General features: G+C 38.7%; 1 protein-coding gene across 1 annotated transcript in view; it reads right to left on the bottom strand.

The window, feature by feature from the left end:
- LOC136863722 (zinc finger protein 236) overlaps positions 1-15,628 on the bottom strand; it is a 795,935-nt gene that overhangs the window by 178,877 nt on the left and 601,430 nt on the right. Inside the window, exon 22 of the mRNA XM_068226059.1 lies at positions 1,098-1,325. Within this exon, the coding sequence (XP_068082160.1) occupies positions 1,098-1,325 (228 nt within the window). The remainder of the gene's footprint in view (positions 1-1,097; positions 1,326-15,628) is intronic.

Raw genomic sequence — 15,628 nt, 5'->3', positions numbered from 1 at the left:
CATATTTCAGCATTGGTAAAAAAAAATCAGCTTGTAATTGGTTATGCGCTAGTATTTGACTAGTTATAATGAAAAGTCTGTTTTGGGGTTTTAATTTTGACTGGCCGTGTAAATTCCTTACCCGGCAAATGTTTTCCATTCGATGGACTAAAGATTTTAGTTGTCGGAAGAGTCCAAGATCACACGGCTGGCAAAGATACATAGTTCCTTTCGGTATGTATTCAATTTGTACATGTTTGTAAGTCAGGGATTCAAGTTGTGCATTTTTGCCCTGGCCACTGAATGAATCTATGAGAAGAAGATTTCTTCCGTCTTCCTGTAATTGCGGATGGAAAACGTTTTGAAACCAGTCGCATTCATGCCTTTTCCCCATTTTCCTGGAAGATGAACAATCAATTACGACATATTTAAAGGCATCCATGTAGGCTTTGATGCTTTCTTGTACTCTAGATCCCAACTTTCCATTAATTTCTTGGAAAACGATTAAGAAAAAATGTCCATTTCTCCAGCTTTAGAAATGTGATATTGCACTATGTGGGAGTGCGTAAAACTATTTCGGCAAACACGACGAAAATCATAACTTCTCTGTGTTGCCATTTCGTACTCAAATCGGGACTGGTCCGAATTCCGGATATTGGCCTCCGGTATCTCTTTCTTTTCTTGCAATTCATTAATGAATGTTTCAAACTTTTTAGCCACTTCGTATCACACTTCTTCGTCTGTTTTAAACGTTTTACTGACTAGTTTGGTTACTTTTCGGAACCGAATTTTCAAACGCCTTTTAAGGTTTGTCAAGTATGACTCGCTGTGGAGAGAATGTTTGGGGCAATACAACTCTCTACCCTCACCAATCCAACGCTCAATATCCGATTTTGTGACATATAAATAATGCATCCTTGCCTTGGTGAACTCTTTGACATACGCTCGAACCATCGCACATTTCCTAATTTCTCCATTGTGTTCAACGTGGTTGACGATTCCATAAATTTTTCTCTGAGTCTTCTTATACTTCCGTACGGCGTACATAGGTCCGCGTTCCGTTATTTTTTGATACATGTCCAACAATGATTCGGAATCATAATATTCCACTGACTTACAGGATCTTCCTCGGCCATCACAAGACTTGTTATCTTCATTAAACTCATCTCCGTGTTTGCGTTTTTCGGTGTTGTCGTCCCCTCCTCAACGCCATCTTCCTCTTCTGAATCAACGTAAACGGCTTCTTCCTCCTGAATAAATTCCCATTTTCTGTCCAAAATTGCATCAAACCTTGTCTTCATTTGTATATACATGATTTGCTCTTCAACAGAAAGCTCTGCGGCTTCCTAAATATTAACACCGTAGGTATTAATAAGAGCTGCAATAATGTTGCAAGCGGCCATAACAAAGTAAAGAATCCAATGCGATATCCTGTGTGTGGAATAGCCATCAGTAGTGGAGAACTTGACCAAATAGAATAGGACTCGCCGTCTCATATACAGAACTGTTGGTAGCCGTATGTGGTGGGGGACAAAGGAGAACCAAAGGAGTGCAGAGGGAAGGCGAGGCAGGGCAGCCGCTGGCCGTGAGCACTGACGTGTGCCAGCATGTACTGTACAATTCAGGGCACGCACCGCCAACTTTGGCCCACAAATGCCCCCTTAAAAAAGACCAGCGAAAAATTAGACTTCCACTACCTGTTTCAGCTTAAAAAGACCTCCACAAATATGTAAAAATCAAATCGAAATTTGCCGTCCGACTTCGTACCGTTCTCTCGTAAGTGAACAGTCGCGCGCTTTCAGGCGCTAAGGGATTTTGTCAAATTGTGGAATGTTTTTCAGTAAATTAAGTAGTGCGGAAAAGGGTGAATTCCTCAAATGCATGTGGTCATTGAGATTAGCTTGGCTGGCTTTATTTGAAATGTAAATTTTGATACCTTCTTTATATTCAATGATTTACTTTTATTTTCAATGTGTAAGATTTTTAGATCTGTGTTGATGTCTGTGAAGTGGTGCTAGATGTCATATAGATGTTTACTGTAGGCTGAATGTCTGTTATGTTTAATTGAGTTTTTATGTTGCTTGTACCGGGTGTGAAAATTACATTTCATCTGGCCAATGTACGTGGTATTACAACTTGTTCCTTGGCATTCCGGTTCATAAAGTCCTGATTTAGAAAACTTGTTTCTTAAATTAAATTACATTTACCAATTTGTTTTTTAATGTGTTGTTTGTTCTGAATGCGATTTTAAATCCTTCCTTGAATCCAATATTTTAGCTATTTTATACTTGTTTCTTGTCCTGAAATTAAGAACCACATATTTATCATTTTAATGTAGGGGCATGTTTAGGTTTTTCTGTTGTTTGTTTAATAATCAGTCTAATCTGTTGGGATGATGGTTGTTTTCTACTGTGATATGTTTTATTATTTGTGTTTCATTGCTAAAATCTGTTTACTTAACATAAGTCAGCCCTATCCTCTGGCTGCGAGTGAAGTGCTGCTAAGGCTTCTACCGTTGTCACCATTCTGATCAACTTTGGGTTGAGTTTCTTCAAGCTAGTGCTGTACTTTAATTAAGGCCACAGCCACTTCTTTCCCACTCCTAGCCTTTTCCTATCCCCTTGTCGCCATAAGACCTTTGTTGGTGCAACATAAAGCAAATTATGTTTTTTCAAAGCTAAGGAAAAGTACCTCTCCATCCAACAAATTGTTGTACTCACATGGTTCCTCGCCTCAAGAGTTAATGTTTACATTTTCTTCATGTTGAATCTCTCTGGTGATCTTTGAAAGTATTTTCCAGCATACTGTTGGATTCATTGCCATCATCAAAGAACTTCACATCATGACATACGAAGACCTTCATTTCCTTGGGTGAACAGACACTGAAACCCTTTCATATTTCTGAGTTACCTGAGAAGATGCCCATTTAACCCTGTGAATCCAACATGTCTCTTCCAGGTTCCAGGTCCAGAAAGTATACCTGGTTACCTCAGGTGTGACACGCTAGGTATGCTTCCTGTACACAGCATAAAAGGTGTTTTTTCCATCCAAGCTTTTTGAAGGGAAGCAATTTCCTATATAATTAGCAATATTACTGCTTCTGTTCAGAAGGACTGGGGCAAGTTCGCCTCGATCAGAAGGCACCTAGCATTGTTGGAGAGAGTGTGGTTTACACTCTCTGTTTCCTCATTTTGCTTGGAGTTATATGGAATCATCAACTCATTACTCAAGACACTCAATGAAATTCTGGCTTGTGTATTCTTGACCATTGTCAGAATGCAATGACTTGACACACTTCCCTTTATGCTTCTTAACAAGAGAGATGTATACCACTGTTCCCCTGTAGACATATGTTTTAGATTTCAGGAATCACACCTCACACAATTTTGATTTGTCTTTGATACCTCAATGTAATATTTTGCACCTCTAAGTTAGTTAGTCCTCATTGGGACACATACGTCGGTGAGTACCATATCCAATAATTTTTTTTTTTCTGCGTCGCACCAACACAGATAGGTCTTATGGTGACGATGGGACAGGAAAGGCCTAGGAGTGAGAAGAAAGTGGTCGTGGCCTTAATTAAGGTACAGCACCAGCATTTGCCTAGCGTGAAAATGGGAAACTACGGAAAACCATCTTCAGGGCTACTGACAGTGGGGTTCGAACCCACTATCTCCCGAATGCAAGCTCACAGCTGCACGACCCTAAACTCAAGGCCAACTTGCCCGGTCCCAATACTTCTGTTTTCCACTCTGACTTCTTTTAAAATTCAGTCCTGCTGGACATCTCCCCCTAAAGGGATATATTGCAATTCAGTTAGATAGCAGAATCCCCAAGTTGCACTCCCCTTGTACTGTGCTTCCGTTCAGCTTCTGAAATGTCAATCACATTTGGATATCGTAGTTGGCTGTGTAACAGGTGCAGTGTAACCTTGCATGGCTTGCACGACATAATGCAGGCATCCCCTTCAATCACACACGTGGTACAGACCACCTATTCTATTTGTTTGTAGAGTGACATCTCAGATTTAACTCAGTATGATGGCACACGTTTTCCTGAAAATGATATTGAAACCACAATCGGTTATTTTTCCCATGGACAGGAAATCTTTTCTCCAGTCAGAAACAAGGGGGAACTTCATGGTGCAAAACAGTGCCACCTGAGATGTTTGTTGAAAGAAGCACCATTCCCTTACCTATGACCTCCGTCACTGAAACAAGATTGAGTCTTCTGTGTCTCAACTCGCCAATTTCACTGTAGTTCTGAGGGTTTCTTAGCAGATGTGTAGTAGCACCACTGTTGAGGCTATGTGTCTGTCCTGTGTTGATTGAACATAATGCCAATGCGTTGGACAATTTAAACACGTCTTCCGAATAACGTGCCAACTGATTCATATTAGTGTTAAATTTATTGAATTTGCACTGTGATTTCTTGCGTCCTGGTTCCTTGCACTTATAGCACAAAAATGTTGTCCTATTTTGTTGTTTCTAGGTTTTATTACTGTACTAATTTTTGGTTTATTTTTCTTCTTGTTCTGTTCATTATTTCTTTGCACATACATGCCCCCTTGTATCTTGCAAAGTGCCATGCTCCTGTGCTGTTCTCTTTGATCATTTTGGTGCAAAGAGCCTTGGGAAATCACAGTGTGTCACGGGAATCTATAACATGCCTGAACTTATTTTTGGTGACATTTGAAGCCATATCTTTACAGCCTCAACTCATTAATTTATGAATATATAAATTTAGAAACTACCTGAAAAAAAAGAAAAAGAGCATATGATGACAGACTTATACATGGAAAAGAAACATCTTAATTAAAAACAGAATGACATGTTTTGTTCTTGAAAGTACATTATCAAATTTTATCAAATCACACTCAAATATATTTAGAAATGTATAAACAATCATTTTTAAATTGTGTTTAAATCCTTAAATACATGAAATTTGGAACTTACCTTAATGAAGTTCTCACTTCTGTCCACTCTAGCATAGAATGCAAGGTGGTGTAATACTCTCTTATTGGGCGAGTCCAGCTGGCTAGTTAGTTAACATTCCATTACGTCGTGCTCCAGTTATATGGGGGTTGTTTAACGAGCATTTATTGAGCAGACTAGTTTACCAATAATTTTCAGATATGTCATTTTCCATTGGCATCAATGCTTTTAATTCCCAGAATTGTACTTATAGGTTTTTCCCTTATGTAAATTTGAAATCTTCTTAATGCCTATGTATTTGCTTTTATTTTTGATGTGTACATTTTACATCTATGTTTACGTCTGTGGCCTGGTGTGCATTGTCACACTCAGCCCGGCCCTTGGTTATTCCACCTTTCAAGAAATGAATGGGAATATCAACATTTATCTATTGCACCCTACGGGTCAGGGTGACCACAGTATTTTTCCCAACTAGTCAGTTACATATCTCAGGGTATTCATGCCTCCAGAAAAATGGTTAATTTTTCTATGTTTTGGTTTAACGTGCGTTCAAAGATAAAATAATGACACCATATGCGGTCCAGCATTACGTAATTCAACGCTCAGTAGTGGATTTGCGTACGCAAACTTCAGTCAACCTTTCGACAAACACATCTTCTTAACGAGAACCTTACTCACTGAGTATAACTACAGACTACCATTACAAATGAAAACTCATTCCATTCTATAAAAAAATCAATCAAGAAACACATTTATTAAATTATCAAGACTTGCAAAAGAAGTGGTTAATGTCAAATATTGCTCATGATCTTCCAATTGACAACCTATTAAATAAATATTCTAATTCCTAAATCAAATATTCTAAGTCAGCGCTGGCTTATTCCTAAACTAAGTTTTCATATCTTAACATTCTGGGTCGCGTATTCCTGAAATGAATTGTTGCTTTGTTTCATCTTCCTATTAAAATTTACATCTGGTCATTTAAGTATACAGTATATCATAGTCTTCTGATCATGGTCAAAATTCGGTATATCAGTAAATTATTCCATCACTCACGGTGATAATTATACACCATCATCAAAAATACAATCATTACATTGTTCAAATTATCGTGGAAATGAACTGAATATGAATAAAAGTGTTCTGAATACTAATATCAGTGACCTAAGTTACATTGAAAATTATCTGAGTTCGTTGGTGCAGACTACAGTGAAGAAAATGAAATATTGAATGACGCACTAAGCTTCTCGGTCCAATTGCCACTTAAGTATGGCTCCTAGCTAAATATTCGCTCTAATAATATTTCAGATTAACAAAGCATCGATGATATCCTACGTAAATCTCAAATAATTTCCCTACTCTAGCTATATAATTTCTTATGTAACGTATTCCAGTTCAATATGCACGTAGCCAATAAGCATTTTTTCATATATGGATGTGCAAGTGCCTACATTAAGATATTTCAACACTACGTTACCATACTAGTTACATCCTAGTTTGATCTTCCACGCCATTAACATTCATACAGAATACGACACAGTCATGCATTCATATACCCATCACCGGTTGTTATAATAGTCAAACCACTTTCACACTTCATTAAAATATGCGTAATTTTATTGTCCATACCTTGCTATAGTTCCTCCCTGGGGCATACTTATATTCCGTAGTCGCTTAACTTGTGCTCCTATATCGCACATTATATATATATATACACACACACATGTTTTACTTCCTGTTAATCTGCACAATAATACATTTAAAGTATCATATATACTTCATTATTTCATTACTAACCTTCGTTTCAACCCATATTTAATTCATTTAACATCTATAATTATCGCTTTTAACCTCCAATATTAATTAAACACAACGATACGTATCACTCCAACAGCGCAGAATTAGTTCCTCAAAACGCATTTTGTCATACAATTTAACATATAACCCCAAATTCAGTATCTACTTTTTTCAATATAATAACACAGCAAAGAGTATGGTAATTTAACTTAACCAATTCAAACATGCGTCCCTTTGTGACGTAAACTGGGTTTGACTGGTATTACATCATTCATGGATCTTTCTAACTAACCGGGATTCTATGAAACATATGTTACACTACGTCACACTTTTAAATCGTATTCTTACTTCCTTGGATAAGATGATATAGTAAATACGTACCAATCTGCCACGAGATATCGTCTTAAATATTTCACACTGCACTTTCTTGTATTATCTCACGTTTAGGCTATTCAGATCTATTGCATATACTGGTAATACTCTACATAAGAAATTATACTACTTAATACTATTACTTAGCTCGCCATTCAATATCTCGGGCCTTAGTTGCTCTTCGGTCTGGTCACAGGCCTTGGATTGAGAACTGGGCAGGTTCTCCATCACTGGTATCTCGGGTAGAGTGACCTCCTCCACACGGGTCGGATGGTTTTAACTGCCAGGATGACATCTCCCTCCAGGTTGGTCTATGCCGATTTAGCAAGCCATTATCTGTTCAGGAACACAGTAGACAATATCCATCGATACTGGAAAATGTGAACTCATCATGGTTCTGCGAAGTATATATATATATATTTTTATAATGAGTGCCTCTTTATTTAGGCTATCGTTGCTATTATTTCCACTTAATATAGCTCAATTTCAAGCTCTCGCGACTCAATCAACTTCTTGTTTCCGAACGATTTTGCGTCTAAGTATTTTGACGACCTTTTCGAAATTTCTGGATTTTATTTCTTCTTTACTGTATTTCAACGTTTATCTCTTCGTTTTCTTCAATATTACCGACCTCTGAACTTAAAATTCACGTTAGATACTGCAAATCTTGCTTATTTTTTTAGAGCGATGTTCAGGAAGTCTTATCCTTACGAGGTCAATTTTTTAAGTCAGTTTTTATAATAATCCGATTGACCCTTCTTATTTTTTTAAAAACAATTCTATCGATTCTACACCATTGTACACCACCTTCATAGTGGTAGGTTTAAGTTAGTCATGGCCTTCTGACATATATAAGTATCGATATCCTACTACACATTTCTTTGCCTTGGTTGGCCTCTATCTTCCGTAGGGGCCATTTTGTAATACGTCCAGTAAATGCATCGGGTACACTATCTAATGGCTTTTAGTGGCAAGAATGTCTGAAGGCATATTCGGCTCGTCTGGAGCAGGTCTCTCTATTTGACAACCATGGGTATTCTGCATGTCTGGATACGGGAAGATGATGGTGATAATTAGGTAGGAAGAGTGTGAAATATGGTGTCGACACATAGCATAGCCTACTCCTGTCAAAAAAGGCCAAGGGGTCTGCTCAAGGCTTTACGTTCCTATCTGACGGACGAATCACCATCAATAGCATTATATGCCCTCACTTTACAGAAACACTGTGGAGAGATTTGGAATTGAATCCAGGCTTTGGGGCATGCAATCTAATGATTAGAAATTGTTGAAGACCCCTCTCATACCCTACCGGCCAACATTCTGATGGACTGAGCTTGACAGCTGCAGTCGCTTAAGTGCGGCTAATATCCAGTATTTGGAAGATAGGGGGTTCAAACCCTACTGTACGCAGCCCTGAAGATGGTTTTCCATGGTTTCCCATTTTACATCATACTGGGGCTTTACCTTAATTAAGGCCACGGCCGATTCCTTCCTACTCCTAGCATTTTCCTGTCCCATCATCGCCATAAGACCTATCTGAGTCGAAGCGACGAAAAGTGCATTGTAAACATTCTGATGGAGAATATTTTTTCTCACCAACTGGACTCATACTGGCCAACCATAGTATCACCTTAATGATCATGGCCACCAAGCAGGGTACAATATACCAACAATAATAAAGTACATGCAGTGAAGGACACTCATAGCCAAATACAGTAAAATATGCTAAGGTAGGCAGTGTGAAACATTCTTCTGAGAGTTCTTTTGACAATAGATACCAGAAATAGATGAGTATGAGTCCAGTGTTGTGTGTCAAGTATAAGTGAAGCCTAGGGGCAGCCGATATACCAGAGAGCATCACTGGTTTCCTGCTACGAGTCAAGAGGTGTGTGCAGACCTTGAGACTCACTGTAATTCCGCGAGTAGTGAGTATGATAAAGATGGCACTGATGGCCCTTGTGCCCCTTATACTCATTTCCTTTTATGCATGTATGTGGAAGTGTGAATGTGAATGTGAAGTCTAGTCGGTCATAAAACCAAAGTTAAGTGCTTTATGTACTGTTGTAGTGTAGTGGTAACAGAAATTGAGATGATATGGGTGCAGTGAGGTTCGAACTGAGTTATCTGAAAGTGCAGATGATGTGAGGTGTAAATTCAATGGTAAATATGCACAAGTGAGAAAGGATGGTGCTTGGAAAATGTTTAATGCAACAATCCATACTTCAGATGTAAAACATACAAAGTTTGTAATTTGCAAACAAATTGGATGTATCCTTGTTTGTTTCACCTGGGGTTGACACTTCTTTTTAAACGACAAAGGAACATTTTTCATTCACATATTTTTGAATAACTTATGTAATCATAATTTATATTAAATACCATTTTCAATCAAAACTCACACACATTTATGTCTTAAACCCTATTGCATTGTAACACATTGGTATTTTGAAACCGATTTAACTTTATGAAGCCATCTTCTGTTATTCTTTAGTAGGTTAAAAAACTCTTTGCAGGGCATGCCAAAATATATTACAATTTTAAGCTCTGATTTTATGAGTTCAGGTGAACACCTGTTCTTAACATCAGTCCACTCAATACTTTTAGGGGATTTCAGGATATTAACAATATCACTGATACTCTTAGATGCTGATATGTTTTAATATTTCTGTCTTCATCTTGCCACATGAAAGTTTTACAGCTGTTTCTGAATCTGCGATTATATGCGACAGCAATTTATTGCTGCAAGCCAAACTTGAATAACTGAGGCTATAATAACACAGATAATAAACAAAACAATGTGTATTTTTGTTATATTAAAAGAAGAATTGTTAATGGTTCTACTATAAGCCAGCGACAAATATTAAAAAAGGAAGAAAGTGCTATGTGGAGAAATATAAAACGTAAGGCTAAATTAACAGTAAAGGAGTAAGAATACAGAAAAAACGTAAAACCTGACAACCCTAGTTCCACCTCAACTATGATGAAAAATATTTGTTCCATCAAACCAAAACAGGATGCAGAGTAACGTCGCTGTTACAATTCCCTTGTTGAATGGTGTGCTATTCGTAATACAGTGATGCTCGTCAGCTGCTAATCTTCATCCATTCATTTTAGTTCATAGTTCAGGATTTAAAAATGTAGCCAATACACTGAAACTCTAGGATCTAAAACAGTTTGATGTAAGAGACATAAGTAGGTCATGTAAAGCACTAGTGGTATATAGTAAGAGAGGTGGTCTATAAATATGACTCAAAAACTCTAAAACAAGAAGTGGAAGTGTGATAGACCACTTTGTTGGGTACGGTAATTTCAGTCCAGGACACATTGGTATTGTTCCCACAGAAGGAGTTGAAAAAGAGTGTAACTGTAATTGGGATAATTATGCCTAATAATAATAATAATAATAATAATAATAATAATAATAATAATAATAATAATAATAATAATAACAACAACAACAACACCCGTGTGGGGATTTACCGGTTACCTCCATCGGTCGCGTCCCATTGGAATTGGGGAAGCTCGCTGCCTCTGCCGCCAGCAGAGTCAGAGGGTAGTAGGGAAATTAAATACCACCGTGAAAAAAAAAACTGGTCCCTTGCCAGAGTTTCGGCGAAGACTGGTAAATGACCAGAAGCCAGAAAACATCTTGAGGAAACCTCTAGGGTTAACAAGCCTAGTTGTAAAAGGATGGGTACCCGTCCAAAGCAAAGCCAAGTCAAAAAGCATGATAGCACAACATTTCAAGAAACATACCCCAGGGGGTAAATCTTTGGATAAATCCCTCGTCGTGAATGCCACGGCACACGAGTCTCGTTTGGATTCTGGGAGAGATTCAACATCATGCAAGAGACGAGTCGGAGCGTCTCGGTGTACCCCGAAGAGTCAAAAACTCAGGCCAAAATCTAAAACCTTTCTAGCAACTTTCAACATAAATTCACTTACACAAACTGACTAGCTGAAAACCCTCACCAAAGCTCTTCACGAAAATCAGATATCCATAATGGCCCTACAGGAAACAAGGTACCCAGATGAAGAGATTTTTGAATCCGAAGGCTACCGATTTTTCAAGAGCAAAGCGCAACGTGGAATCCTCAATGGAGCTGTGATGCTTGGAACCGCGTTTGCTGTTAGAACCAAGATCCTTAAATCAGTTACAAATTTCGAACCTGCGAATGACAGATTGTCTATACTCACAATTAAATGCGCGAACAAAACCTACGCTCTAGTTAATGCAGATGCTCCTACAAACGATAAGAACAAGTCTGATCCAGACGAAGTTGATAATTTCTGGGACCTACTGGATGAAAAATTAAACAAAATCCCCAAACACCATGTCAAGCTTCTTTTGGGTGACTTCAATGCCCAACTAGGTCGTGAACAGAAGTACAAGAAAGTTATAGGAAATTACCCTGCTCACAAAAGAACCATTCCCAACAGCAAAAGACTAGTGTCCATTTGCAAAAATCACAACCTGCAGGTCATATCGACCCACTTTCGCCATCTACCCAGAAAGCAAATGACTTGGCGTTCTCTCGTCCAAGCTCTCGGAGAGTTCCAAATTGATCATGTTGCAATCTCCAGAAGAAACAGCCCTGAGATTATGAATGTCAAGGTAAAGAAAGGCATCAATGTGGCTTCAGATCATTATATGTCTCTTATCAAATTCAAACCAATTCCCGCAAACACAAGGAAGACAACCAAACAGATCACACGCTTCGACAATGATAAACTTCGGCAAAGGGTCGAGGAGTTCCAGGAGAAGGCTAGACCAAATGACTGTGACTTTAACAACGCCAAAAGTCTCTTTGTTGAGGCCGCCAAAGACGTTGCAGAAATCAAGAGAAGCAAAAAGCATGCCTGGTGGAATGGTACCTGCGAATCAGTCCTCCAAGAAAGACTCAATGCGTGGAAACAGTACTACTCTACGAAATCAGAAAATGATTGGGACACCTACAAAACCCAACGTGCCCAAGCAGCTAGGGTGTTCAGAACTGAGAAACGTAAATACGAAAAATCTCTCATTGAAAAGATAGAAAAAAACTTTAGGAAGAATGAAAGCAGGGAGTACTACAGAGCCTTCAAATGCAAACTCACTGGCTACAGAGGTGCCAACCTTTGAAGTGGATTATCAGTAATCGCCCTCCGCCCCCGAGAAGAATATCGAGTCAAGTCCAAAGCATGCTCCTTCCTTGTCGATAATGACACCCCCTTTGTCCTTCCCTCTAGCAATCTATTCGAAAGTATACCATATTACACAATAAAATTTGCACACAACCTGTCAGTTCTGTGATAGCTTGTTTCTCACGCAGCAGCTGCTTTTCAGCGTATTTTTTCTTTAAGCATCCTTCCCACTGTGATGGTATTTTCGTCCTCTGAACCATAAGCGATTCCAGTGCTGATGTGCTTAATGTAGGCCTTACTTCTTTCCAGGTACACTTAACACAGCAAATACGACATTACTGAAGGATTTATAGTGGAGAAGGGCAGTGCCTGAGCTCCTTCATTCACAATGAATTTTACAGCGCTTGTGGGTAGCAAAGGAAGTCACGATCGAATAAGTATCGTTGCCAACTCACAAGCATTGAAACGAGGACGATTTAGGAGAAAGGCTCGAAAGGATTGAAAATTTTTCCTTTTATTTTTACCGTTCAAAATTATTTTTTCGCGATGTCTGCTTTTCCGTAATAATTTCCCCTTTGACCGTAATTCCGTAATCGTGAGGTGAAATCCATAATTATTACGGACAATCCGTAATAGTTGGCACCTCTGTGGCTATAAACCACCATCTCTATGCTTTGAGCGAAAGGACGGCACACTGGCGACGTCAAATGAAGAAAATTGCAGCATTCTGGCAGATTACTTTAAGAATTTACTTAATTGCTCTAAACCGCAAAGCGTCATTGAGACCAAGGAACCCTTACTCAGGTACCCAGATTCCAGACCACCCGACAGAGATGAAATCAAGCACCACATTGCCCATCTCAAAAATAACAAAGCGCCGGGGGAAGACTCAGTAGTAGCAGAGCTATGGAAATATGCCCCAGAGGAATCACTTGATATCTTGTAAAGGCAAATAGAAGAAATTTGGAACAAGGAGACCCTACCCGAAGATAGGAAAATAGCTTTGATCCATCCATTACACAAAAAAGGCAGCATGAAGAACATCAACAACTACAGAGGAATATCTTTGCTACCCGTGACTAACAAAATTCTATCCATTGCCATCCTGGAGCATTTGGAAGCACAAGTCGAACATCAAATAGGTGAATACCAAAGAGGGTTCAGAAAAGGTCGCTCAACAGCTGAACAGATCCAAAATCTCCAAACGATCATCAGATATTGTGCACCAAGGTCCAAGCAGTATGTGTCTGTCTTTGTGGACTTTAAGAAAGCGTACGACTCCACTGACCGGGAAGTCCTGCTAAACATCTTAAATGAATTTGGAGTTGACTCGAAACTGCCGGCATTAATTAGATCCACCCTGACCGATACAAAATCCAAGGTGAAGTTCCACGGATGTCTCTCGCATTCCTTTGACATCAAAACAGGAGTCCGATAAGGTGATGGGCTATCCCCGATACTCTTCTTCTGTGTTCTTGAAAAGATCATCAGAACCTGGCGGGTGAGATTACAGGAAACCAACTACAGTCCATTGAGAATAGGAACCAAATCCAAGGGGATCGCAACAGACTGCTTAGCATTTGCCGATGATATTGCTGTTCTCTCAAACGACATAGAAACCGCTAGAGCTCAAGTTGAAATTTTACAGGAAATTGCCTAACAAAATGGGTTGCAGATATCGTTTGAGAAAACAGAAGTAATGACTAACATCAAAGAGGCTCCACCAAAACTCCATACAAAATACGGGGACATCACCCGAGTAGACAAATTCAAATACCTGGGTGAGATCATCATGAAAAATTGACTGGACAAAGAACCACTTCAAGAGCGAGTACGCAAACTGGAAATAGCCTACCAAACATCCCGTACAATCTACAACAAAAAATGTCTTTCCCAAAACACCAAGATACGTCACTATGAAACAGTTCTGAAGCCAGTAGTTCTATATGCAGCTGAAACCCTGTCTCTAAATGCCAACAAAGGACTCCTTGAAGAACTGGAGAAAAGAGAACGCAAAATTGTGAGAGGAATCTTGGGATCAAAGTACAGAAATGGAATCCATCAAAAGAGATCCAACAAGGAAGTTACAGCAAAACAGAGAAAATTACCGACAGAATCAGAAAAAGACGGGCACAATTTTACGGTCATCTGAAAGTTAACTAAAGAAATATTTCACTTTTTTGATTCAAACCCCAAAACCACAATTCCCTGGTTTAGAAATACCAAACAAGACCTGCAAATGCTACATATCTCAGCTGAAGATGCCCTTAACAGAGATCTCTTCCGCAAGAAAATATTGATGAACGGGCTAAACCGAGACGAGCAACCGAAGAGAAGACACGGTGCCCCTTGGACAGAGGAGCTTAAGCAGGCCCACTCACAAAGAATGAGGGAAATTTGGGCTCTAAAGAAGGTCAAGTTCAGTATCAAATGCAACAAGACTTAACGTGGTCCTTGATGGCCCCAGCAAATTATATATATATATATATAACAACAACAACAATAATAATAATAATATTGATCATAATAATGTGAAAATAATAATAAAAATAATAAATATTGACATAAAAGGTGAATAAAGAAATAGTAAAATGACGCAGTGGCAGTGAATTCACATCAGAGCATGGAAATGTGACGGATAACTTTCAAGTTCTTATTTCTTCATTTCTCACAATACAAAATATTACAAACAAAAATGAAATCCTTCAGACACGTTAAATAAAAAAAAACTTTAAAATTACATTTCCCATAGTTGTAGTTCTCCGTCCCACCACATATTACAAAGAGATAAAACCACTGACAAGTAAACTTCAAATGAGCTTATTGTAGGGATGCAGTAATCCCAGGCACCAGGTGTCCGCGGTGACTGTGTTCTTGCTACTGGCGCCTAAGTTTTGGTCCCCAGAAAAAAAAAAAAAAATCTGTTTTCCGAACTTCATACTTCCTTTCTTCTTCTAACAATCAATCTGGAATGAAAGCCTTGTGACATATCACGTAACATCACTGAACAAGATTAAAACCACATTATGATCTTCTTAAAAATAAATAATAACAAGACAAAAGAGAATATATATATATTTTTCTCTGCACAGGACCATTGATGGATATTGATCAATGATAGACTTAGCAGTAACGATCGTGGATAGTCGATGTGCATAACGCAGTTTCCCTTATCTGTTACAGCAGCATAGCCTTTGAAGTATATTGATAACTAATTAACTTACCTCATATTCACATGTACTCAAAAGTACAATGAAACCATGGTACTGAATTACATTTTAGTGGTTCTACGCGTGTTCCAGTGCTCCACACCCCGTTCTATCATCATTTGTTGCCACCATAGAGTTAGTAAATAACACACTAGAGGTAGCATTGGCGCCACCGTCTATGAGAGAATCACTGTAGCGAGTGGAGCATGTTGA

This window comes from Anabrus simplex, chromosome 2 (assembly GCF_040414725.1).
Source record: "Anabrus simplex isolate iqAnaSimp1 chromosome 2, ASM4041472v1, whole genome shotgun sequence".
In the NCBI taxonomy this organism is placed as follows: Eukaryota; Metazoa; Arthropoda; class Insecta; order Orthoptera; family Tettigoniidae; genus Anabrus; species Anabrus simplex.
The sequence above is the reverse complement of the archived record's forward strand: the minus strand, read 5'-3'. Positions and strand labels throughout refer to the sequence as shown.